The 27,244-nt window shown below is 49.0% G+C and overlaps 3 protein-coding genes across 5 annotated transcripts; 2 read left to right on the top strand and 1 right to left on the bottom strand.

Moving 5' to 3' along the window:
- Positions 1-54: 54 nt before the first annotated feature.
- Positions 55-4,148, top strand: slc35f1 (solute carrier family 35 member F1). The gene is made up of 8 exons (XM_029140893.3): positions 55-397; positions 1,159-1,334; positions 1,485-1,612; positions 2,075-2,234; positions 2,298-2,454; positions 2,529-2,581; positions 2,669-2,823; positions 2,909-4,148. Exons 1-8 carry the CDS (start codon positions 303-305, stop codon positions 3,137-3,139), a joined length of 1,155 nt encoding a protein of 384 aa, XP_028996726.1. The 5' UTR covers positions 55-302; the 3' UTR covers positions 3,140-4,148.
- Positions 4,149-4,549: 401 nt separating this feature from the next.
- Positions 4,550-7,995, bottom strand: serinc1 (serine incorporator 1). Its single transcript, XM_029141590.3, has 10 exons — positions 7,838-7,995; positions 7,401-7,562; positions 7,030-7,223; positions 6,598-6,677; positions 6,375-6,512; positions 6,116-6,285; positions 5,937-6,027; positions 5,694-5,835; positions 5,380-5,604; positions 4,550-5,300 (listed from the first exon to the last, which is right to left on the bottom strand). The coding sequence occupies exons 1-10, from the start codon at positions 7,874-7,876 to the stop codon at positions 5,162-5,164; spliced, it is 1,380 nt and encodes a 459-aa protein (XP_028997423.1). The 5' UTR covers positions 7,877-7,995; the 3' UTR covers positions 4,550-5,161.
- Positions 7,996-8,858: 863 nt separating this feature from the next.
- LOC129602908 (butyrophilin-like protein 2) lies at positions 8,859-20,730 on the top strand. Of its 3 annotated transcripts, none has more exons than XM_029142001.3 (7): positions 8,859-9,385; positions 16,836-17,177; positions 17,258-17,359; positions 17,475-17,780; positions 18,511-18,834; positions 19,497-19,820; positions 19,888-20,730. In XM_029142001.3, the coding sequence occupies exons 1-7, from the start codon at positions 9,349-9,351 to the stop codon at positions 19,956-19,958; spliced, it is 1,506 nt and encodes a 501-aa protein (XP_028997834.1). In that variant the 5' UTR covers positions 8,859-9,348; the 3' UTR covers positions 19,959-20,730. The 3 variants fall into 3 exon arrangements, with proteins under 3 accessions (XP_028997834.1, XP_028997831.1, XP_055362233.1); XM_029141998.3 differs by having other exon boundaries at positions 8,860-9,490; XM_055506258.1 differs by lacking the exon at positions 8,859-9,385 and adding an exon at positions 14,888-15,361.
- Positions 20,731-27,244: the final 6,514 nt, after the last annotated feature.

The following is a 27,244-nucleotide window of genomic DNA, read 5'->3' as shown; positions in this document are numbered from 1 at the left end:
AACTGTTGCACCACAGCACATACACGAACCACAAACCGTCTCGGTTCCGTTGGCGCATGAGCGTCTTCAGCCTGGGAAACGGCGCCGCCTTGTGGCGAATTGGCGTCGCTGCTTTAGATACAGCCGTTCGCTCAGTATCCTGTAGTCAGTGGTCGGGGAAGGGCATCTGAGCAGCAGCCACTTGCTCCGTAACCAGCGACGCCTGCGGCGCGGACTCCTTCTCCTCCTCCTCCTCCTCCTCCTCCTCCTCTTCCTCCTCCTCGGCGCAGAATGCGGTGATCTGCGCTCCCGTCTGTGGAAGGATGATTTCTGTGGTCTCCACTGTGGAGAGCGCTCCCAGAGGTCCGGGCACCCAGGCGCCGAGCCTTTACCAGCGGATCAGGAAGGTCCTAAGCAGGTAGGCTGCTCCACGACGACGCTCCGTCCGGGTCGAGTCCCCGCTCGTCGCTGCGTACACAACCTGTAACATCACGCCCGTCGGTCCCGCGCTGCTGCATCAGGCTCCTCGTGCAACAGATGTCAACGTGATCACATAGCGTCGTCCCTTCGCCGAGCGCGTGCGCGCGCGCGCGCGTCGGGGCACCCCTTCAGCCCGTGGCTGGCGGCTGGAGTGGAGCCTGGACACCGTGTGCCGGTCCGGTGCCTGCTGGCAGAGGAGGAGGCTGCCGTGGTGCGTTCACGAGCCTGCGCTGGGGCTGTGCTGCACAATGGCTGCTGACTTGTCCTTGTTTGCAGCGCCTCGTGCGTCTGTTCACCTGCTCGTGCCCTCAGACATTAGCGCTCAGAATCACAACACGCACTCCGTCCTCAGCCCTGTGCTGCCATCTGCTCTTCTCGTTTGTCCCTGTCTGACTGCAGGCAGACTCCCAGACCCGCGTGGCTTCACCGTCATGTATTAATGCAGCCACTAACAGGGAGACGGCTTTATTAACAGTAACAGCATGCGTTTGAATTCCTTTATTAGCGTCTGGCTGTTCATTTGAACGTGTGTCTGAGCCGGGTCTGTGTCCCCTGTGGATGTGATCTGTACTGGCAGCGAGCCGCATCTGAGCCACAGATGAATGGCCTCTTGAAAACATTCCGTTTCCTCAATGTGGACTGTGAAGTGGTGGCTGCACGCGTCGCACAGGCGCTGACGCTTCCCCCTGTTCTCTGCAGGGACCTGCTGGTGACGCTGGCCTTGGGTCAAGTCCTGTCCTTGTTAGTCTGTGGGATCGGTCTGACCAGCAAGTACCTGGCCGACGACTTCCGCGCCAACACTCCAGTGTTCCAGAGCTTCCTCAATTACATCCTGCTGTTTCTCGTCTACACGACCACTCTTGCAGTGAGACAAGGTACAGAGAGAAGCAGATGCATGTGACTGTGGACCAGTAATACTAACTGGTTCCCGCTCATGCTGAACGTAGCTGTCACAAAGACAAAGTGGGTGTGTGTGTGTGTGTGTGTGTGTATTCATGATGTTCCCTGTGTGTCTGTGTTACCAGGGGACGGGAACCTGTTGGCCATTCTGAGGCAGCGCTGGTGGAAATACATGATTCTGGGTGTGGTGGACATTGAAGCCAACTACTTGGTCCTCAGAGCCTATCAGTACACCACCCTCTCCAGTGTACAGGTGACTGTGTTTATTGGGTTCAGATGCAGACACAGACGAGAAGAAGCTCATAGAACCGGTGCTCATAGAGCAGATATGTCCAACGTAAGCCACCTCCAGTGAACGCACCAAAGTCCTGATGGCGACACACACACACACACACACACACACACACACACACACACACACACACACACACACACACACACACACACTGCTATGGAGGTACATTCCCTCAGCGGTGCTTTCTGTCGTCACCGTGCTGAGGTCCACTTCGCTGCCTCTCTGGGTCGCACCGAGCATCACCAGCAGGTGCTTCTGGCCCACTTGCATCAAAAGTGGTCCACTTGCCGCAGCTCTCACTCATCATCACACAGGGAGAACGTGCAAACGCCACACAGACTGGAGTCGGTCCCAGGGGGTTTTGCTGCGAGGCCAGAGCCTCCAAATGAGTGTCTGTTCTGTGTCTGTGCCCTCCCTCAGCTCCTCGACTGCTTTGTCATCCCGGTGGTCCTGCTGCTGTCCTGGTTCTTCCTCTTGGTGAGGTACAAGGCCGTCCACTTTGTCGGCGCAGGGCTCTGCCTGCTGGGCATCGGCTGCATGGTGGGAGCCGACGTCCTGCTGGGCCGGCAGCAGGGCCTGGGTGAGTGCGCGCTCAGGAGGCGGCGACGGAGCGGTTCTGTTCTGTAACCCTTCATGTGTGCAGGGGGACAACAGCTGTTCGGGGACCTGCTGGTTCTGGGAGGAGCAACCCTGTACGGCGTGTCCAACGTCTGCCAGGAGTTCATCGTGAAGAACCGGAGCCGCGTGGAGTTCCTGGGCATGATGGGCCTCTTCGGGTCCTTCTTCAGCGGCATCCAGCTGTAAGTTTGTCGGTGCAGACTTGGACCTTCTGAGCGTTTATGCCACTCTGTGACTCTGCCTGTGCTTGGCGCAGGGCCATCATGGAGCACAAGGAGCTGCTGAAGGTGCCGTGGGACTGGCAGATAGGTGAGAGTCACGGACACATGCACTCATCCAATGCACTGATCCCCCGTTAGAGGTAATCGACCGGTTTCTCCCTCTGTGTGGCTGCAGGTCTGCTCTATGTCAGTTTCAGTGCCTTCATGTTCTGCCTGTACAGCTTCATGCCAGTGGTGATGAGGAGGACCAGTGCCACCTCAGTCAATCTCTCTCTGCTCACGGCTGATCTTTACAGCCTCTTCTGTGGCCTCCTCCTCTTCCACTACAAGGTACAGTCACGGCAGCAGGCGTGGCCGTTGGTGATGTCCAGCTGTTTATGCAGCCTCTGTGTGTGTGTGTGTGTGCGTGTTCCAGTTCTCAGGCCTATACCTGCTCTCCTTCTTCATCATCGTCCTGGGCTTGGTTCTCTACTCGTCCTCATCTACCTATGTGGCCCAGGACCCGCGGGTCTACAAGCAGTTCAGGAACACAGGCAGCCAAGCGGCTTCCGACCCCCCACTGAGTCCAGCACGCGTGGAGCCCTCCGTCACTTACACCAGCCTGGGCCCCGACGCCGGGGACGAGCTGCCTGTACGCGTGGCCTAAGGGTCAGAGCAGTCAGACGTTCAGAGCAATGCTGCTGCTGAGCGTCAGGTGGGTCCAGGTTGATGGGCCTGCGTGGGAAGACGTGGTCTCCACTTAGCGATCGAGTTCAGACAAATCCATGTATCGAAACCAGTATGTACCAGCTGAATGAGGAGCAAAGCAGCTTTCACTGCGACGGGACTGAGTAGCCAGTGTGTGTGTGTGTGTGTGTGTGTGTGTGTGTGTGTGTGTGTGTGTGTGTGTGTGTGTGTGTGTGAGCTTTGATGTAAATAGATATTGTCATTTTATCTACTCTCCTGTTTACTTTTATATTTGTCAACAATATTTGTGTTAATACATGTGTATACGCTAAAACACATACATTTCATTCGGGTGTTTTATTACGGGAAGAGACGACCTCTGACCTTAAGAGTGATCACTGGTGAGTGCTCCATCCAGTGGGTCCGTGACCATCGTGTCCACATCTTAGGGCTCAGGAAAGGAAGCACCCACATGCTCCAGACTCTACAGTGTCTCTGCTTCCTGCCTGGACGTTTTCATGGTACTTTTCCTCCAGGGTCCCAGAGACAGAAGCTCTGTGTTCAGAGAGGATGACCTTTAACCTTGCTGGGGCAGAATGTGTGAGTCATGGCGCATGGACTCCTCCCAAACTCAATCTGGGGCAGAGACACAAAGTGGCTGTTGAATGAGAAGAACGGCCTGAAGCCTCCAGCAGCGAAGCAGCGTTTTGTAGGCTCCACATCCTGTTTGTCTGCTTCTGCTAGTTGAGTCCTGTAACGTATACGTCACAGTGGAAGTGATACATCCTTTCTTGCACTTTACACGAGGACGTCACAGGGTCACCGACTGAACACCAGTGGGTCGTCTTACTTCCTGCCTGGACTCTCTGTAGAGCACATTGGTTGTTCTCATATTTGCACTGGCTTTTGTATCCTGTTACCCATCGTGCATTGAGTTGCTGTTAACAATGTGCTTACACTTACAGTAAAATAAAGCATTTGTCAGCTTCTGTGATTTGAAGTGGGAGTTCAAAGGCACTGAAAAGCTGCATAGCGTCAAAGCTCCCATCTGTTGTAGTTCACACAGAATGCACCACCTCACTCAGACTTCATTATTACCTTCGTCTTTATCTGGGGAACTTGATATAATTCCTCTTTTTGTAAAGCGGATAGTTTGTGACTACAAAACGCTGCCACAACCTCATTGAGTCCTTTTGCTCCTGCTGTGACGTTGAGCGTGTTCAGGTTATCAGAAGCTGGACTGTGTCAATAAAGACTTATGACTGAGCACATCATCCAAACAACAATGGGTGGAGAGGCCACTGCAGTAAATACTGACAGGTTCCTTTGATGATATGCAGTCACTAGTTTTCTTTAAGGAGCAGGAGAGACTGAAACAAGGAGCCACTCGTCCTTTTTAATTAGTTTTATTAAACGACTTTAATTTACTTTTACATGTCAAAAGGGAGAAAATGTGAAGGAATCACACAAAAGGTACAGCCACAACAAATCAGAAGACAATCAAATAACTTATCTACAGTACAGGGTTCACAACTCAATGTAGCAATTTTCTTTTACATCCAAGCAGCAAAAAGAGGAAAGCCTTGTTGTCCGTGAGTCGAGAGCAGCTGATGATGGAACACGGAGCTGAACTCTCGCTTTCCACTTCAGTCTGACAGCGCCAGGCTTCCGTCATTTTACTGTCTGTAACACTGACGCTGCCCACACGGGGGCGCACGGTTCAAAGCATCATCACAATCCTGGCAAAAGCTTCACATACAGCTAATGTTAATACACATCAAGCGTTCAAGGGAAAGCATGCAGGTCACACAGGACGTATTTACAGTGCAGGGGAACTCGATGGCGCCACTGGGCTGCAGTCAGAGCTGGGACAGGACCCAGAGACAGTCTGAGTGCAGGCTCCAGCGCTAGCTGATGTGAATGTAGGAGTCTACTGTTAATGACCTTGTCAAACTAAAAACAGTGAAGTGGAGCTTAACTGAGCACGGGCCACGTGGAGGTTTCAGTCAAAGTCTCTGTTGACCAGGACTAGCGGAGCCACCAGAGTCCAGACATAGAGGGCGATGCAGATCCAGCTGGACGAGATCTTCACCCACACAGAGGGCCACTTGCTCGTCATGGCCTCATAGTTGGAGTCAGGGCTGAAGAAGGAACACGGCTTTAATTACAAACTACACTGGTGGCCATTCGTCGTATGTGTGGTCCTCAGCACCGCCCTACCTGTACCAGTTGGTGAGCGTCATCATGATGTAGAGCGAAGCCAGGAACAGCATGAAGTGGAAGAAAGAGTACGAGTAGGTGACGCCGTCCTTCTCATTGTCCACGGCCCTGTTGAGGCCACTGCCCTCCTCGAAGCTGTCAGGCTGAGGTCCATCCTCGATCAGCGCAGACTCGTCACTGGTCAGAGTCAGTTTGTTCACCTGCGCGTTGGATGAGTTACGAATGCTGTGGAGGCAGGGAGGGAGGGAGGGAGGTGGTGAGTGAGTGACACAACTCTGTGATCTCTAGTCAAACTCAGGCTTCTAGGTACTCACCTGGAGTAGAGGACACACATAAGGAAAAGGATCAATCCCACAATCCCCTGCGCATCCCACCACTGAACCACGTGGTCCTGTCCTGCAGGAGTGGTGGTGTTCAGTCCGATGATGCCCAGCAGGCTCGGGTTACACTTCCTGTCTGTGAGAAAAGAGTCAGAACCCGTGTCCCATCACTGCACCCGTGGAACCTGGGTTAGTGCTGCGCTCCCACTCTGTACCTGCTGGTGTCTGTTAACTTACCAGGCTCATTGGTCATGGCAGACCAGGTCAGGTACATGGTGTACAGGGTAACCAGGGAGGACTGCAGCAGACCAGACCTGGGCTGGGACTCCTTTACAAAAACAGGAAAAGCAAAGTCAAATCAAAGTCCAAAGGTTTTAACGCCGTTCCCTGAATATCGATCAGTGTGTGGCCTGAACCTGGATCTGAGGCAGGATGGACATAACAGATGCAGCGATACACAGCAGCATGTTGATGCTGATGAAGACTTTGTTCTCAGTGCAGCCATCAGAGTGGGTGTAGTAGATGTAGAACATGACCAGAGACACCAGAGACAGCAGGTAGTTCAGTGCTGTGACTGAGAGCAGCGCTGTGAACACACGGCACAACTTCATCACGTATCATTATTATGGGATGTTCATTAATAGGCGGCAGGACTGATCGCGCACACGACCGTACCTGCATACCAACAGCGCGAGTTGCCCTCCTCCATCTTCTCCACCCAAGACTCGTTCCACGAATGGGCAAAGTCGATCAGCAACACCAGCTGGATGAGGATGAAGCAGAAGGCTCCGGACATGCCAATGTAGAACCACACTGAGAACCCAAAGCAACAGTCAGGAACCACAGGCCTAAACGTGGGGACACGGACGAACACCTGACCAAGAGCAGACGTGTTTACCCGTAGTAAAGGGGCCTTCTGCGATGAAAAACGATCCCACAGTGATGGCGACAGCTGCAGCAAACTTGAAGAACCAGAAGCTGAAAGTGACAACACGGAATTAGTTCGAGGGCGTCCAGACGGCAGTTTAACTGACGGAGGCTGATTCCTCCTAAAGCGCTGTTTTCCTGCAAACTGAACATTGTTGGGTTTCGGATCTAATTCAAGGCTAAACCTGGACTGTTCATTGTTGGCGCGTCAGCTCGTTTAGAACCGAGACAAAACAGAACGTCAAATTGCAACTGAACCAATTTGCAGTTCATACCTATTCTTTCTCTAATCTTAATTACTGTACTGAAACCACATTAGTTTTGATGCTCAGTGGGTTCTGGTGTGGATTGGTTCCTATTATGCATGTAGCTAATGCATCCTCCCAGGCGTGGGCGGGCTCACCCGTTGTGCAGAGCAGCCCGGGGGTCCTGGCTGCTCTTCACTTTGATCATCAGCAGAGAGAAGAGGAGGAAGAACATGGCCATCCCGAAGCAAACGCGGTACACGGCCTTGTAGCCGACCAGGACGTCGCAGTTCACGTGGCCCTCCACGCCGGGGATGGACGAGCCCATCCCTCCCTCACAGAACCCTGGGATCTACAACAGCACACGGAGCGGGCAGAGAGAGCTGCTGTTCAAAGCCTCATTTAGGATGGAACGACCCGGCATCAACAGCTGAGAGGTCGATGAAAGTTAACTAGCAGAATGATGATAGAGACGAATAACACAGTAACTGATCCGTCGCTACTTCCTGTCCTGGTGCCGTGTCCCTACCTTCTTGAGCTGGCCCTCCATGCCGGGCATCAGCATGACGCAGGCGACGCCCACCCCCAGCAGCAGGAAGAAGGCGTAGATGAGGCGGGTGACGGTGGAGTTGTTGCCGCTGGGGCAGCACCGGCACAGCAGACAGGGGGCGCTGCCGCACAGGCAGGGGACCTGCGGTGAAGCGAGAGGCCCGGGGCTGTTTACACGGCGGTTAACGGACACCGGCACACAACGACAAGCACTCATCGCCTAAGACGCGTGTCGTTCGCTCGATTTGACGGGCTTCGGCGAGCGTTAATGCGAGTTTGATTTTCGACGCGCGTCTGCGCCACAGCCGCATCCCGACCTGACGCTCTGTTATTGCGCAGTCACGGCCGCCTTGTAAACACATCAACATCAACACGCGGACAGACTTCATCGTCGACGTGGACTCCTGTGTGTCTTACCCAGCTCGCCATGGAGCACAGTCCCAGGACGGCTCCCATGATGGTTGGTTCTCTTCCACAATAACAAACAACGTTTGATCAGACGCTCGCTGAACTGCTTCGCCACAAGATGGATGACGCGCTGCTTCTTCTTCTGACGCCTGCTCAGTACGAGGCTCTACCGCCCCCTGCAGGCCAGCCGCAGTCTGCGCCCCTCGCCCACGGTGCTGCACGTCATTCCTCCATTCAGTGAAGCAGCAAAAACAAAGAGCGAAGGCAGTGGAGGGATCTGAGAGGCCCACTCACCGTCTGAGACACTCTCACATCCGCATCTACAGCCTGAATGTCTGCATGTCTTTGGAATGAGGCCACGCAGAAAGAAGCCCACATGTGGGCTCTTTGTTGTTGAAGTTACAAAGCTGTTGCAGTTTTTATAAAATAAATGATGAATCATTTGTTCTTTTAAAAATGTTTGACCACACACAATAAATTCGTTTTGGGGCCCCTGGTAATCACACGCTAATATGACTGGGAAAATTACATGAAATTCACCCATCAGCCTACAATGGAAAAGAGGCTGAATCTTGTGAAATACTTTAAAAATGTCAAATTTCACTACCTTTCTTCCAGATGAAATGCTGACATCACAGAATGCATGGTTTTATAGTGTGATGGCAGTGAGATTAAAAAACATAGTGTACATTGAAGTCTATGGGGCATTTTTGGCCACAAAGGTCTGCAGAGGGAGTATCTGGCACTACATAAAAATACTAATGCAATTAAACCAGTTTTGTTTTTAATCTTTGGCATATCCAAAACTCTAATCACAACCAAAACCCCATCATCCTACTATTTAGTTTAGTTTTTTTAGTTTTTGGTAGTTTTTGGGTTTTCTGATCAAAAATAAGCAGTACTTCACATAGAAAAACTGGCATTTGAAGGGTTAAAATCGTAATAAAAAATAAGCTTGGTAGTTTTACCAGGTCTAAAGTTGTTTAACTGATTTACAAAAAAGCAAAAAAACAATATTGATGTATGATGATCTTTTATAGCCGTCTTTATGAACGTGGCAAAAAAGGCCATGAAGGTCAGTCTCTTCACTAGAATTTGATGTATTCAAAATGTGTAACTTCTATATAAATGACAAAAAGAAACGAAAAGAAAATGGATTGGAAAAATTCAAAGACAAAGTAACACTTCTGACAAAAATCATGTCAGTAGCTGTAACACAGCCAAAATGATCAGCAATTGGAAAAAAAATGCCAAAATGTACAAAAATGCCCAAAGACGGCATTAGGGTAAAGTTGTTTAACAGATATTTCATTATTTTCTATCTGGCAACACTGTCTGAGACTGAGGCGTGAGGAGCATAGGAAAAATAAGAAAATGACCAGCTTCAACACCGTTTATCAGCAGTAGCCTGTAGTGTCCAGTGGGAGGCGCCAAACAGAAAACTGAAAATAGAAAGTGAAAGTGAACTCGTCCTGATAAGGTTTGTTTGATACTGGACTGCGCTGGTGTTTTAATGGAGGATGAAGATTTTTGTATTGTGCCTTTTTCTCCATTTCGGTAAGACCATCTCCTCAGACCCGATGATGACCGGAATCAACCTGTTTTACTGGACCCTGGTTCTGTTCTGCATCAACGACATGTCTCCAGGCGCATCAGCTGATGGTACCGTTAGTTTGCGTTTTCTTTTACGTCCCCTGGCTGCTCCCTGGCAGAGGAGCAGTAAACATGTCAGGCTGCCTGCGGTGCAGAAAAGGGAAAGAAATTGATTGCCGTGCGGGAGCGCGCACTACCTCGTCATGGCGTCTATGGGGTGCCAAATGTAAAAGTAGCACCTATAACTAGTTTTCTCACATTTAACTAAATGACACAACATGTTTTCTCACATTTAGTTAAATGTGCAAAAGTCTAAATGTAAATGTTAAATATAAATGTAAATGTTTAATATTAAATGTAAATGTTAAATGTAAATGTTAAATGTTAAATGTTAAATATAAATGTTAAATGTAAATGTAAATGTAAATGTTAAATGTTAAATATAAATGTTAAATGTTAAATGTTAAATGTCCCTGTCCCTGTCCTGTTCCTGTCCCTGTTCATGTCCTGTTCCTGTTCCTTTCCTTTCCCTGTTCCTGTTCCTGTTCCCTGTCCCTGTTACTGTTCTGTCCCTGTTCCCTGTTGGCCGAGTGTAAAACTGAATATTCATGAATGGGCAAGTAGACTCCTTCCCTACCCTCAAACAGCGCTGGTCTCAGATCAGAGACGCCAACTCAAACACGTCAAACAGTACGCATAGCTCCTGTCTTTTTAACTAGTCACAATGAACTAGTTGAAAGCAGAAATATTGCTATTTTTGCTAAAGATCTGAATTGATGCTTTTACTCTGTAAGGATTTGGAGGAGGAGTGTGTGTTTTATAGCTAAACCAAAGTAGTCTCATTAACTAGTCATAATACCTCAGTAAAAAGCTAAAATAGTGCTATTAAAGCCAAAGATTTGGAATGGTGCTTCTATTTTGACAGGTTATGGGGGAGGAAGCCTGTGCAGGTAATTGCTATATATTAGTCTGGATTGGGGATTTTTTTGAGATCTGGATTGGGGCTTATATGCGTGTGCTTAATAGCTAAACTGTCAACTGGTCTCATTAACTAGTCATAATTACCTAATTGTCAAAAACAATAATAGTGCTATTAAAGCTAAAAATTTTGACTTTGAAAAGCTTGAGAGGAAACGTCTGATTAATTACTAAACAATCAAACAGTGTAATAAACTAATCCTAATCAGTAATATGCATAGAGTTGCTACACTGGGCGTCAGGAGTTTGACCTGTCAGTCAAAGCTGCAGCTGTACTGTTGTTGTCAGACTCGAAGCAGGCGGCGGACCCACATGCACAGCACGAAGGCACGATTATGATAAAGCACAGGTTTATTAGATAAGGCAGGGTCAGGCAGTCCAGGTCATACACGGAAGTGTTCAGTAAGCGGTAAACAAGGGAGCAGGCAATCTCTGATTAAATGTCCAGGCAGGGTTCGGTACACAAGCAGGCTCGGTAAAGGTACAGGCAGGGATAAGAGTGTCACGGTCAGAGTGTTAGTCCAGGGTCAGGCAGGATACACGGTGCAAAGCAAAACAGGAACAAAACACGAGGAACACGAAACGCGGGAAACTTCTAGACGCTCAGGAAACTCACGACACTCAGGAGACACAAGATACTAGGAACTCTCAAGAAACACGGGACACTAATGAAACTCGGAACTCTGAAGAAACACGACAATCTGGCCGGGAACTAAGGACACAGGAGCTGACTAAATACACAGGTGAGTGATTAACTAATTACAGACAGGTGTGGGTAATGAGCTAGGGAAAACAGAACTGATAACAGGAAGTAAAGCAGGAACAGAAACAGAAACCGGGAGTGCTACCAAAATAAAACCAGAAATGGAACCTGGAACCAAAATAAGACAAGGAAACAACAAGAAACAAAACCCAGATCGTGACAGTACCCCCCCCCCTATGGCGCCTTCCACGGCGCCCACGGAAGTCCCCCCCCCCAAACCAGGGCGGGCGGAGGGTGGTCCCAGGCGGAGGGACCGAATCCCTGCCCCTCAAGGCACACGAGCAGGGTGGGTGGAGGGAGGACCAGAGGAGGGCCAAAACAAGAGTCCACATAAGTCCACGAACGGGGAAGACACGAAGATCAGGGATTCCTTCACGGAGGGTGAAGGCGTGGCGAGATCCTGCTCGGCAGCCGCTGAGCCAGGGTGGCACTCTTAGTGCCCTTGAACTGGGCCGATGTCCCCGAGGACCACCCCGAATGGCAACGTCCTCCAGGCGGACGCTGATCCGAGGGGCTGAGGAGTCGAGGTGGACGTCGCCGCAGGAGGCAGCGCCATCCACGCAGCAGGAGGCGCCGAGGGCGAGGCCACCAGTCCGGCAGCCGAGACAAGGACGAGGCAGGAACCAGAGACGCCCTCCTTGGACCTCCGCGACGAGACACAGGAACCAGCGGCGTCCTCCTTGGACCACCGCGACGAGAAACTGGACCCAGCGGCGTCCTCCTTGGACCACCGCGACGAGAAACTGGACCCAGCGGCGTCCTCCTTGGACCACCGCGACGAGAGACAGGAACCAGCGGCGTCCTCCTTGGACCACCGCGACGAGAGACAGGAACCAGCGGCGTCCTCCTTGGACCACCGCGACGAAAGACAGGTGCAGATGCGGCCCGGGCCGGGCCGCCAGGAACCGATGCAGGTGCGCCGGGAGCTGCGGCTGGCGCGACCCCCTCCTGGAGGTCCGCCGGGACTGCGGCAGGCGCTGCGGCTCCGAGGGTGACAGGGACTGGAACGACCGCTACAGGGCCGACAGGAACGCCCTCAACTGGGCCGACAGGAACGACCTCAACTGGGTCGACAGGAACGACCTCAACTGGGTCGACAGGAACGACCTCAACTTGGTCGACAGGAACGACCTCAACTTGGTCGACAGGGACAGGAACGGCCTCAACTTGGTCGACAGGGACAGGAACGGCCTCAACTTGGTCGACAGGGACAGGAACGGCCTCAACTTGGTCGACAGGGACAGGAACGTCCTCAACTTGGTCGACAGGGACAGGAACGGCCTCAACTTGGTCGACAGGGACAGGAACGGCCGCAACATGGCCGACAGGGACAGGAACGGCCGCAACATGGCCGACAGGAACGGCCGCAACATGGCCGACAGGAACGGCCGCAACATGGCCGACAGGAACGGCCGCAACATGGCCGACAGGAACGGCCGCAACATGGCCGACAGGAACGGCCGCAACATGGCCGACAGAAACGGCCGCAACATGGCCGACAGGAACGGCCGCAACATGGCCGACAGAAACATCCGCAACATGGCCGACAGAAACGGCCGCAACATGGCCGACAGAAACGGCCGCAACATGGCCGACAGAAACGGCCGCAACATGGCCGACAGAAACGGCCGCAACATGGCCGACAGAAACAGAAACGGCCGCAACATGGCCGACAGAAACAGAAACGGCCGCAACATGGCCGACAGAAACGGCCGCAACATGGCCGACAGAAACGGCCGCAACATGGCCGACAGAAACGGCCGCAACATGGCCGACAGAAACAGGAACGGCCGCAACATGGCCGACAGAAACAGGAACGGCCGCAACATGGCCGACAGAAACAGGAACGGCCGCAACATGGCCGACAGAAACAGGAACGGCCGCAACATGGCCGACAGGAACGGCCGCAACATGGCCGACAGGAACGGCCGCAACATGGCCGACAGGAACGGCCGCAACATGGCCGACAGGAACGGCCGCAACATGGCCGACAGGAACGGCCGCAACATGGCCGACAGAAACGGCCGCAACATGGCCGACAGAAACGGCCGCAACATGGCCGACAGGAACGGCCGCAACATGGCCGACAGGAACGGCCGCAACATGGCCGACAGGAACGGCCGCAACATGGCCGACAGGAACGGCCGCAACATGGCCGACAGGAACGGCCGCAACATGGCCGACAGGAACGGCCGCAACATGGCCGACAGGAACGGCCGCAACATGGCCGACAAGGAACGGCCGCAACATGGCCGACAGAAACAGGAAACGGCCGCAACATGGCCACAGAAACAGGAACGGCCGCAACATGGCCGACAGGAACGGCCGCAACATGGGCCGACAGGAACGGCCGCACACAGGGCCGACAGGAACGGCCGCAACATGGCCGACAGAAACGGCCGCAACATTGCCGACAGGAACGGCCGCAAAATGGCCGACAGGAACGGCCGCAACATGGCCGACAGGAACGGCCGCAAAATGGCCGACAGGAACGGCCGCAACATGGCCGACAGGAACGGCCGCAACATGGCCGACAGGAACGGCCGCAACATGGCCGACAGGAACGGCCGCAACATGGCCGACAGGAACGGCCGCAACATGGCCGACAGAAACAGGAACGGCCGCAACATGGCCGACAGAAACAGGAACGGCCGCAACATGGCCGACAGAAACAGGAACGGCCGCAACATGGCCGACAGAAACAGGAACGGCCGCAACATGGCCGACAGAAACAGGAACGGCCGCAACATGGCCGACAGAAACAGGAACGGCCGCAACATGGCCGACAGAACAGGAACGGCCGCAACATGGCCGACAGAAACAGGAACGGCCGCAACATGGCCGACAGGAACAGGAACGGCCGCAACATGGCCGACAGGAACTGGGACGGCCGCAACATGGCCGACAGGAACTGGGACGACGTCCCCTCCGAGCCGGCATGACTGCTTACAGCTGCCGAGCTCGACGGAGGAGACGTCGGGCCTGATTGGGTGGAACTAACAGTTGTCAGACGGACGGTGCCCTCTGACTGGGACAAGGACTGAGCGTGACTGGACCAGACTGGGGCGTGACTCGACTGAACGGGGCCCTGGACGTGACTCGACTGGACTGGGCTCGACTGGACTGGGCTCGACTGGACTGGGCTCGACTGGACTGAAACCTGGACTGGGCTCGATTGGACTGGGCTCGACTGGAGCGGGGCTAGAGCCCGGACTGGGCTCGACTGGACTGGAGACTGAACTGGGCTCGACTGGACTGGGCTCGACTGGACTGGGCTCGACTGGACTGGGCTCGACTGGACTGGGGACTGGACTGGGCTCGACTGGACTGGGCTCGACTGGACTGAAACCTGGACTGGGCTCGACTGGGCTGAAACCTGGGCTGGGCTCGACTGGGCTGAAACCTGGGCTGGGCTCGACTGGACTGGGGCTGGATCCTGAGCGAGACAGGGCTGCACTAGAGCATGAGCGTGGCGAGGCTGAACGGCGACTGGAGCCTGAGCGGAGCATGGCTGAGCTGGGGACTGGGCAACACACGGCTGAGCTGGGGACTGGGCAACACACGGCTGAGCTGGGGACTGGGCAACACACGGCTGAGCTGGGGACTGGGCAACACACGGCTGAGCTGGGGACTGGGCAACACACGGCTGAGCTGGGGACTGGGCAACACACGGCTGGGCTGGGGACTGGGCAACACACGCTGGGCTGGGGACTGGGCAACACACGGCTGAGCTGGGGACTGGGCAACACACGGCTGAGCTGGGGACTGGGCAACACACGGCTGAGCTGGGGACTGGGCAACACACGGCTGAGCTGGGGACTGGGCAAAACGCGGTTGGACTGGGGACTGAACAGCTCGCGACTGGGCTGGAGACGGGGGACCGCATGAGTGCAGGAAATCCTCCCAGCGGAACAAACATGGAGCTGGGCAGGTTGGTGCAGACAGGGATAAGACAAACTCACGGTCAGAGTGTTAGTCCAGGGTCAGGCAGGATACACGGTGCAAAGCAAAACAGGAACAAAACACGAGGAACACGAAACGCGGGAAACTTCTAGACGCTCAGGAAACTCACGACACTCAGGAGACACAAGATACTAGGAACTCTCAAGAAACACGGGACACTAATGAAACTCGGAACTCTGAAGAAACACGACAATCTGGCCGGGAACTAAGGACACAGGAGCTGACTAAATACACAGGTGAGTGATTAACTAATTACAGACAGGTGTGGGTAATGAGCTAGGGAGAACAGAACTGATAACAGGAAGTAAAGCAGGAACAGAAACAGAAACCGGGAGTGCTACCAAAATAAAACCAGAAATGGAACCTGGAACCAAAATAAGACAAGGAAACAACAAGAAACAAAACCCAGATCGTGACAGTTGTCATGGTGACAAAAGGCGGGAAAATCAGCTACAGACAGTTATAGGTATAGGTATAGGTCTGAGGGCTTGACCAGACACATCATTAGAAAGAAGATAAGTGTGACTAAGAATGTGTGAAAAAAATATGTCCATAGAGTGAAAACTGTTCGTAGTGACAAGTTAAGTTTTGTCTTCAAAAATGTGTCCTCTCACCCGAGCTGTGACATCACGCATTTCTAGCTCATGCAATACACACTGATGGAAAAGCTCCAAATTCCTCAAATAACACACAATATTTAAATGGTATAGATCAGAAAGTATTAAAGATATTAAAAAGCATTTGAAAATGGTTTTCAGTGGGGAGATTTTGATGAAAAAATCTTAACTTGAAAAGTATGAATGATATTAAAAAGTTAAATGGAAGCCACCTTGTTCTTAAAAAGCTGAATTTGGTATTTGGATGGTTTCTGTAGCTGAAAGTATGCGTGACTAGTTAGATGCAGAAAAAGAATTAATTAGCTAAGTTTACTAGCTAGCCTTTGTTTGTAAGTTACTTGCAAGCTATAAACTTCCAGGTCAAATGTGGGTGCACATTGTTTGAGTCCGCGTCATGAATTACATATTATTGAGCATTACAAGTGCTTTTTGAGGGTAGGGGTGAAGTCTACTTGCACATGTCATGAATATTCAGTTTTACACTCAGCACACTTTTAACATTAACATTTAACATTTAGATTATTTTTTATTAACATTTAGATTTGACATTTACATTTAGATATAATGTTTACATTTACATTTATATTTAACATTTATTTTTGCATTTAATATAAAAAATAGCTGTAGTCTTTAACGAAGCAGTGGGTGCTTTCTGCACTTTCTGGCAGACGGTCAACTTTTGACATGACACCTGTCCTTCTCTGAGCTCTGCATTTAATGCTCCGTTCATTACGACATGTAAAGCTGCTGTGTGAGTATGCACTGTAGAGCTCAGCTCATGCGAAACCTCTAATGTTTTCACTTCTGGTCACCTCAAATTATTACAGGAAAAACGGTCTTTGTTGTGAATTTGAAACTTTTGTTAGAGTTTGTCAGATCCACCGTTTCTTCCAGTAGCTCAGTGCCACTGAAGCAGTCAGTCAAGTCCTATGTTCTTCAGTTTGTTATGTTGGAGGTCTGTGTTTACAGAATTAAACAGGAACTGTAGCCTATATGCAGGTCTACGTCACCAGGGATAGATGTCCAGGCCTGATCACAAGTACTGTAATAACACGAGGTGAGGCTGGTGACACAGACTTTGTCTGTCCTCTAGTTTCCCATCATGCATCAGCTGATGATATTTACGAGGGCGACACCTTCCTGCTGCCCTGTGAGTTTCACACCTTTGATGTCGACCCGACTCCTTCGGTTTTGTGGAGCCGCTACGACCTCAGACCTTCAACTGTCCATCGGCATCAGAAAGAAGGCGACGCATTTGAGGACCAGAACCAGCTTTACAGCGGCCGGACCTCGATGATGACGGACGCTCTGGAAACTGGAGACCTGAGTTTGACCCTGACACAGCTGAAGGTGTCTGACAGTGGAACCTACACCTGCTCCATCACTAGTGTAAGAGGAGAACATCGTGTTACAGACGTACAGCTGCAAGTCAAAGGTCAGTGGAATCAGGAAGAGCAGCAGTAACACACACCTGGTTGGGGTCAGAGGTCATCTTGTGCTTGTTCTTTTTCTCAGAGTGGTTTCCTTCCTGGGTCACAGCTCTCCTGGTCGTCATCAGTGTTGTTCTAATAGTTGTTGTGCCTGTTGTTATACATTTCTATCAGTACATCATATCAGGTACGTCGCTACAAGCACATTACCCATGAAAATGATACAAATAACCCTCTGAACCAATCAGGAGGAATCTCTGTTCTTAGCTCTCATCACTTCTTATATGGTTTGTTTTCTTCAGTTTACCATGTGGATGTTGAATCAGGGGTTCAGTCTGTCCAGCTACCCTGCAAAACCATGCGTTACCTGACCAGATTCAACAAGGTGGAGTGGTACCAATACACCAACATCGTCCACACGTACGAGGTTGACTCTGAGCCAACTGGACATCATCACATACAAACAGAGATGAAGGTGACTCCAATGAGATGGGGAAACTTCAGTCTGACCCTGAAAAACCCAACTGAAGACAACAGCGGATCCTGGACCTGCAGTGTTTACAGGGACGGAGAAATGCTGGAGAAAAAAGTGCATCTCCAGGTCAAAGGTCAGTGACGTGTCACAGGAGGTCACACATTTTTTGAAGTAGTCATTTTATATGATCTGGTGGTAAAATGTAGGTTGAAGTTTGAAAAGAGCAGGTCTGAGGTTAACCAGCGGTGTCACCAGCAGGGGTCAGTATTGATACAGCAGGGGTCAGATGTCAGGGGTTATAGTTCATGTGTGAGTTTATGTGAAGATGGAAAGCAAACAAAATGGAAAAACCTTCTCGTCTCCACCCTGGATAAGGTTGGATTAAAGATAAAACACGTGAGGTCAAACATCTATACTGTGTTTACTGTTTATTAGACCAAGTTCAGAAGCAAACACTGACATTGTGTCAGTGACTAAGCTTCAGTACGGTCATGACGTTGTCACCAAACCTCCGAAATGAGTACCCAAATGCACAGCATGGACTTGGGTAAAAGTAGATGTTTAATGGATCGTAGTCAGACAAGCAATGGTTATTCACAACAAAGGCAAAACAGATTCAGACAAGGTTCAGGCAAAAACTTGGTCAGGGACAGGTGAAGGTCAAAATACATGGCAAGGTCCTTTCAGAGGCGATGAAAACAGGAAGTGGCAACAACATACAACTGTAAATTGTCAGAAACAATAACTAAATGACTGAGTCCATGACAGATGTGACAGTGACTGATTCAGACTAGAACCAGTTAAACCAATTTTCATCTACTTCTGTCTGTGTCAGCTGATGTTGTGGTTTGTTTGCTTTTCAGTGCCTAAAGTGAAAGTAGCTCCAGGACAGGAGTCTGTCCTTCTGCTGTTCAGGACCACAGTCCCCTCAGCTGTAGTGGTGTGGTCCAGAAAAAACGGGGACAAGTCTGACAAGGTCCATGTGTTTCACAACGGTTCTGACCAACCTGAAGATCAACCTGAAGATCAGTTCTGGTTGTACCGTAGTCGAACAGAGATGACACAAAATGACTTCAGTCTGACCCTGAAACACCCCACCGACTTCGACAGTGAGACCTTCATGTGCACCGTCTACGGCGAGGACGGAAACATCCTGAGGAAGAAAGAAGTACGGCTTAATGTCGAAGGTCAGTTCAGTCAGGTAGAAATGTCACTTATTACAGCACAGAGGCAGGTCAGACTCTGTGAACACATCCAGTCACCAGAGCATCCTGGCAACAATCAAGGAATGAGGGCAGGGGCGCCGCTGGCATCCATGCGACATAACCATGTATCATAACGTGAAAATCTAAGTGAACATGTTGTGCATGACAATGCCTTTTTTTTTTACAATTTTTTTTACAAAAAAATAAGCTTTTCCAATATTTTGAAATTGAGTCTGCTACGCTTTTTTGATACAACTTCTCCAGCTGTAGAACAGACCCGTTCAAATGGCACAGATGAGGCTGGAGTGCAGAGAAATTGTAAGGACAGCTAGAAGAGGTTTGGATAGATGGTCATCTAAAAAACAACAAATTGGCATTTTAGTAAAAGATTTCCAAAAAACAAAAAACAAATAATGGTAAAGTGGGTGCAAACAGCTGCTGTAAAAACGGTTCCGGCTGGGGATAATTTGTGCGCTACACCTTAAAAGAGTTTCTGATGATGTGCACGTCGTTAAAAACAAAATCAAAACATGACAAACAGCAGTGTCAAAACTGTTGTATACGATATCGTAGATCGTACAAATCCCAAGACTATCGCATAAATACGATAATTATCGGATGTCTGGCAACACTGTGTGTTTCAGTCTGTAAAGTGAAGTTTGCGGAGGGAGAAGAGTCTGTCCTGCTGCCATTCAGAACCACAGAGAACCTGCCTGACGATGTTGTGGTGGAGTGGAGACGTGAAGATCTCAACCACCCGGTCCACATATATCTTGATGGTTCTGAGCAACTCGATCAACAGGACCCAGGTTACGAAGGCCGCACAGAGATGAAGGCCGACCTGCTGACAAGTGGAGACTTCAGTCTGACCCTGAAGGAGCCAAAGGTTCAAGACGAGGGAACATATGTCTGTGAGGTCTTTAACACTAACATCCGACGGAGGAAAACTGTGAAACTGCAGGTCAAAGGTCAGCTGTGTCCACTTTTCTGGCGTCTGTTGCTGGTCGTCTGTCTGATTCTCTGTCTACTCTGCAGGAGGAAGAGGACTACACAGGAGGACCAGGAGAGACTCAGCTGATCCTACTCCTCTGCTCAACCTGGTCTGAGCAGAGAAGTAGGTTTGCATTCAGTGACGATCTTCCTCCTTCTGTTGGATGTAGATCTGTGAACTGCTTTTTTTAGCGCCTCAGACACCTATGTCACTTTGTGGGGTGATTTTGTGGGTGTGTTTGTTTACATTAATTCTAAAGACCACACCCCACCTAGTGTGTGTTAGAAAAAATACAAAGAGACCAAACTGATCTCCGTCTCCTCCTTGCTTCTCCACCGCTCCAACTGTATCACTAATATCTTCCTGGCCTTGAAGTTGTGTTCTGGCCGACACCCAGGATAGTGGCAGTGAGATTAACAGGCCTGCGCCTATGCAACCTTACTGCACAACTGTATGTCATACAGAAATGCTCACGGACAAGAAAACAAATAGTGATCCCGCGTTGCTTATATGTAGAACTAGACCAAACGTATGAATGAGAAGCTGCTGGTTGCTTCGCACAACGTCGAAGTGACCATGACTGTTTGTCACATTTACGATACAAAAGACGAGAAAAATGTGTGATCTGACAACACAGTAAACACGGACAGAAGAGGACAGCTGCTGGCACCAATATAGTAAATGAAGACACTTTATAAAACAACTAGATTTATCGTAACATCAAGTCAAAGTGGTTCCAAGTTAACTTGGGTGCTGCTATTCCATGAGACAACTACATGCATGTTAGATACATTTAATGCCTAACAAAGAAGAGACATCATCTATGGTTTAGTGGTTCTGTATGTGGAATCATGTTCTACTTTTGTTGAAGTGGTTGCGGGATCGAATCCCATTAAAGTTAGTTTATTTCACAAAGTGTTTGTGTGTTTTTTTTTAATTCTAGTTAATGAATATTAAACTCAGTCAAGGCTCTGAAGACAAAATGCAGAGGTTTGACATTTGATCCTTTACTGAAAGCAGAGCATAGCAATTCAGGAGCAGACTCAGTCACTCCTCACTTTCTTTTAGCCACTTACGTGTAACATGAGTAACGTACTAACTACGTCAGGTTGTTTCTTGTAAAACTTAAATTGTGTACAGATGACGACAACGTGGTCAATACAGAACACCGGCAATGAGTTGACAGTGAGGCAGCAGACAGCGGGGAGATCTGACTGCAGGCAGCTGCTGGTCTGCACCACGCGCCGATGTGAACAACTGAACATCCCTGTGCTGAATTTCACTGCTGCCGATTTTGCTTGGATGAAGTTGCAGATTTTCTGCTGAAGAATCAGTTTTGGGCCACATGTGGATAGAGGAGCTGGAAACCAACTTCAGGATACCAAGAAAAAAATGGAAAAACAGCGGAACCGAGCCTGCCTGACCCATTGTATTGTAAACCGTTGCTTACCTGTGAATGACCTTGCCTGACTCTGACCCTGCCTTTCTGGAATAAATCCCTTTTTATCATCATCCAAGCTTGTTTGTGCTGTGCATGTGGGTCCGTCATCTACGACGATCTGACACTTATACATGCAACGTGAGCTGCCCCTCTCATGAGCTCGTTTCTGATTCTGTCCAATCTTGTCACTTCTAAAGAGAACTTCAGCATTTTCATTTCCGCTACCTCCATCTCTGCCTTATGTCTCTTTTCACTGCTATCGTCTCTAACCCACAGAGCAGAGCTGGTCTCACCACTGTCTTGTAAAGATTTCTCTTTAGTCTTGCTGACACTCTGTAATGGAAAAATTTTGCCTTGTGCTATTTCTTATCTAACACAGTCGTCATGTGCTGGTTAGGTGCAATACTGAACATTCTTACACAAACAAATAATCTCTTGCGCCCTGTCGTACATCAAGTCTAAACATCTGATGTTCCATTTGACTGACTAATAATTTATGATATATGTGTGTATGTTTGTCTTTTACACCCGGACTCTGGCTCCATCCTATCTGACTCCCCACCAGACCCAAGGCTGTTAAAGCCAATGCATCTTGTCTTGGAAGCTCGGTGTTCCTTCCTTTGGATAACAAGACATGATGATGCAGAAGTGAGAAAACAAACATTCTCACTCACAGCGAGATAAAGTGGCGCAAACAATTCCATTGCTGCAGAGAGACATTCCACCAGAGCCAGAGAAAGGGGTTAAAAGGCAGAAGCAACTTGCGGATCGTGGGCTCTTTGCATCGCACCTTCGTGGTGTGTGCACTGATCTCCCCAGCTGGTTTTTGGTTTGTTGATGTGCACGATCAACATCCATGCTTTTTATTTGCTTTCCCCATTATTTTTATTTTCTTTATTATTTCAATGAATCGCACAAAAGGACAACTCTCTCATCTGCTTCTTTATGGAAAATTTACACCACAGAAATTGGCGTCCACAAACAGGATCCGCTGCAGGTCGTCTGGACGGTGTGACCAGGGACGATAGTCCTGAGGACTAGGGTCGCTCAGCCTCCAAACCTCTACAGACATTCAGAACAGGGAGGACTGCTCACCCGTCTGGATCGCCTCTGACGAGATCCAACAAACACAAAATCCAACCTCTACTCAGCTCGCTGAGAGAGATTCCGTTTTGTTTCGACTTGTTGAAGAAAAAAAAGGTATAGGTGTTCAGGTATTCGGGTTTACTTGGCTCTGATCATTTGATTTAGGGAAAGTAAGGCAAATAACAATTAAGTCTAAAGCATCCCCTACCATACTAAAACATAAAAGAAAACATAATTAGGACTAGAGATAATAATACTTCTAAAATGACTATTTGGCTGAAAACATCCAAAATATAATATTAGGAACATACAAACAAACAATTTAATTTTAAAATTGAATATTTGGGTAAAATTAATTAGGTCAAAGTCTGCCCTGGTGGCTGAGACGGTGGTTGCTAAGGGTTGGCTCGTGGAACCGAGCTTTCGTCTGTACTGAGGATACAGACCAGTGTGCAGATCTGAGCGCAGTCCAAAGGGTGTGGACAAGAAATAAAAGACGGCTTCTGACAGACGGAGCGCGTTTGCAGGGGGAAGTGGTTTTGAGATACGAGGGACCCGGGTCTTAGAGGGGCCTGACGGTGAGGGACCACTTCCGAGAACCCTGTCGCTGATCTGAGCAGTTCCCTTTCTACGGAGACGTCCGTGGAAGAGAAATTTCAAAAAGGTTCCGGCCGGAACACAAAAATCTGAGGCAGGATACCGCCGGGACTCTGAAAGATGGGTTCAGATCTAAGTCTCCACCACCAGACTGCAGCATTACAAAAGTAAAAAGTAAATATGGTTATTAGTGCGTTTCATGTTTCCATGAGTGGGAAACTGGTTATGGGTTCAAAAGGAGAATCACTTAGTGTAAAAGACATATGCACCTTAAAAGAAAAATTAGATACAAAAGATGAGATTTGAAAAAGCAAAACTATAAAAACTAAACCCCTAAAAGAAACAAAAGAGGAATGAGAGTAACAGAAAAAAAAGGAGATAACAACTCTGGGGAAGAATTGTTTCACTCTGACACACACACACACACACACACACACACACACACACACACACACACACACACACACACACACACACACACACACACACACACACACATATCATCATGCTCTCTATTCTAATGCAGAACTGAGCGTGATGAGGGTAAATCCGGATCTGGACTCCTTTCCCACCATCAGCAGAAGAACCGAAGGAGAAGAAGCGCCAACCAACAACCAGAACAGGGTGGAAGCTCTGATACCACAGCAGCTGGAGGACACAGACCACAGCATGGACGCCTCACTGACCCCACAACGTCTGCAGCCATCACGTTCTGGGCTCATCAGACTCACCAGCTACTACAAGCGTGTGTGTCTGACACAGACACCTGCTTATGACAATCATCAAAGGAAAACAAGGACAGAGCAACAGCAGAGAAGACGTGCTCTGACACAGACACTGGTTGAAACAACAGGAGAGGCTTCAGACGTGATTGGCCCAAAAGAGCTGCATGCGAGGATCCAGGAAAAGGTCTGTCATCGAGAAACAACTGTCCCATCGAAAGGCTTCACCCACTGGCGCTCACATCAGACTGATGGTTGGGGAAGGAGGAAGGTGACGGTTCCTTTTCACATGATGTAGAAGACGGTACCGCAAACACACACACACACATTCATACACGCAATGAAGAAACACGCTTACAGCTGATACACGCTCAAATTCATGTTCATGCTTATCTGCTTGCAATGAGGAATCGCTTTTTGCTCAAAAAATCCCACAGTGATTTTAAAATGATGAACAAACAGCTAAATGAGTGAGCTCAGGAAGATCAAGGCCAGGAAAGCAGCTGGACCAGACGGCATCAGCTCCAGACTCCTAAAGTCCTGCGCAGGCGAACTGTGTGGAGTTTTGGAGCATGTCCTCAACCTGAGCCTCAAGCTGAGGGTGGTACCACAGCTTTTCTGGGTCATTGTAATTACAGCTGATGGCAAATCCATCTCACCCAACAGAGTTGAAGCAATTTGAAACCTGCCTAAACCATGCACGTATAAACAGCTGATGTCTTTTCTAGGTCTTTGTTCTTATTGTAGGACTTTCGTTCCTAACTTTACTGTCTTTGAGGCCCCACTCGGGGTTCTGATGCAGACGTCTTCATCGTCCACTTCTTGTCTCACATGGACGTCTGGGGCTGAACAACGTTCACTGACTTCAAGCTTGCTTTTCAGTTGGCTCCTACTTTGGGTCTCCCTGATCTGACCCTACGCGACCTTTCACTCAAACAGTGGATGAGAGATCAGGTTGTACGACTTCTGTTCTTTTGTCCTCATACTGTGTCTTTGATTCTTTTGGAATAGATCACATCTTTCTACAGCCCGATGGCTTAGATACAACACAACCTTACTCAACATGCTAAACATTACTATCAAGAGGCCGTCTTGAAGTCTGGCTCTTTGCTAAGACACTACTCTGCTCTGGCTGCAGAGTTGATCGCATTGACTGAAGCTGGTAAACTAGCAGAAGGAGTGTCTGTTACCATCTACATGGACTCCACAGATGCTTGTCACACTTTGATACTCTGTGGAAGCTTTTGAAGTCTGATTGTAAACTTATCTTACATCATGATACGATTCTGCTTTGCTGGACGCTGTCCTGCTGCCTACAGCTAATGCTGTTTGTAACCGTCCGACTCACACCATCAGTGACAACTTTGTGCCGACATGCAACTGCAGACGCTGCTGCGAAGGTCGCTGCCCAACAACCCCCTCCCTCTCCTCATCCTCATTTCCTCTCTCCAACTCTCTCTACCCTCTCCTCCTCTCTCTCCCTGTGCTTTAAACATTTTCTACCTCACAGGAACACAGACTCTGGCAGACGAATGGTTCCACCTGTAGCCATGGAGTCAGGTTTGGGCCTGATGACAAGCTGTGCTGCCCAAACACCTTTTCCCCACAATTCAGATTTCCCAACAGGTGAAAACCGGCGACAGAACCACTGCACCATCTAACCAGGGGACTGGGCGATCGTTAAGGAGTTCAGGAGGAAACACTGGGACTCCAAATGGTGGCGAGGCCCCTTCTAGGTCCTTCTGACGACCCACAAGGCTGTGAAGGTGGCAGAGGGAGCGACTTGGATCCACTCCATCCAGGAAGGTCCTGGATCCAACAGACGACCCTAACTGTGAAGGATGCCCTCGCTGTGCTCACACACACACGCACTGAGGCGAGGCTGCGTTGACCGTTCAGCTAAAGGTATGAGCCAAGCGAAGCTGCGCCGGTGAATCACACTATCAGACCAACATCTACACACACGCTCCTGAGAAAACACACACACGAGCAGCCTTGAGTTGCCGACGCTGGACGACGTGTAGACTCTTCACATCACGGGAGTGACAGTGACTCAGACGACATTGGGAGGAAACCTGGCAGTGATAAGAAATCCCAAGTGTCTCTGTGATCAGCTGATTACAACCCGAAGAACTCCAACAAACTGTCAATGCGTCAACACACAGGTTGGAAACAATCTAACGCTGCTGTTCAACAGGACGAAGCAGATTGTTACGAGGCATCGATTGTAACCTTGTTGTGTTAGACTTAATTTTATGTTACATGAATTATTGCCTTTATCATATGATGTTTTTATGTAACTGTACACACTATTTTTTTTTTGTTGTTTTCACAACAACACTGAGTTTAAATATCCTGAAGTTGATTTGGTTTTTAATTTGCTCACAATCACTCTATTCACTGCTACAATTAGTTTTTATCCTTCATTGACAGATGATAGAGGTCATAAGACAGCACAAGCGGCAATATGGATCATCATTCTGGTTTAATCCCTGATTCTCCTAATTATTCTAGATCCAAATCTACAATTAAAGATCCGAAAGTTATCCCACTGGTTAGAGGTCTCATTATCTGTGCGACCTCTTGTATTAAATGACACAATGCACTATGTTCAAAAACCCAGACTCTAATTCACGTAATGACTTTGACGATGGTCTCAGGCTATCCAATCACATAATATAATCTGATACAAATATGATAATTTACTTATTTTCTTCACATGCTCATACAGTGGTTGTTCTTGTATAACTAACTATGTGGTGAGTTATTATTATATATTATTATTAAGAAAATAAAAATAATGGGGAAAGCAAATAAAAAGCATGGATGTTGATCGTGCACATCAACAAACCAAAAACCAGCTGGGGAGCTCAGTGCACACACCAAGAAGGTGTGTTGCAAAGAACCCACGATCCTCAAGTTGTCTCTGTCTTTTAACCCCTTTCTCTGGCTCTGGTGGAATATCTCTTTGCAGCAATGGAATTGTTTGCGCCACCTTAACTCGCTGTGAGTGAGAATGTTTGCTTTCTCACTTCTGCATCATCATGTCTTGTTATCCCAAGGAAGGAACACCGAGCTTCCAAGACAAGATGCATTGGCTTTAACAGCCTTGGGTCTGGTGGGGAGTCAGATAGGATGGAGCCAGAGTCCGGGTAATATTTATACTAAAATATTATAGAAAAATATACAACATGACTATTTCCCCATAAAAAATGGTTGTGCCCTAACAAGGAGATAAAGACAAATATTTAGGAGCAGGATTTGGACCAGTAGGTCACATGGCGTGGACGGTATTGAAATATAACAGCATATTTATACTAAAATATTATAGAAAAATATGCAACATGACTATTTCCTTATAAAAATGGTTGTGCCTTGTGAAGGAGATGTAGACACAGATTTTGGAGTAGGTTTTGAACTAGTAGGTCATGGTTTGGACGCTATTGAATTATTACTTTCTTATATCCAAATAATTATTATCCAAATAATTTATCGACGGTCCCTAAGTCAACACCTTTACGTGCCGAGCGGTCTCGTTCTGTGTCCGCGTAGCGA

The sequence above is a fragment of the Betta splendens genome, chromosome 24, assembly GCF_900634795.4.
Source record: "Betta splendens chromosome 24, fBetSpl5.4, whole genome shotgun sequence".
NCBI classification, from domain to species: Eukaryota; Metazoa; Chordata; class Actinopteri; order Anabantiformes; family Osphronemidae; genus Betta; species Betta splendens.
The sequence above is the reverse complement of the archived record's forward strand: the minus strand, read 5'-3'. Positions and strand labels throughout refer to the sequence as shown.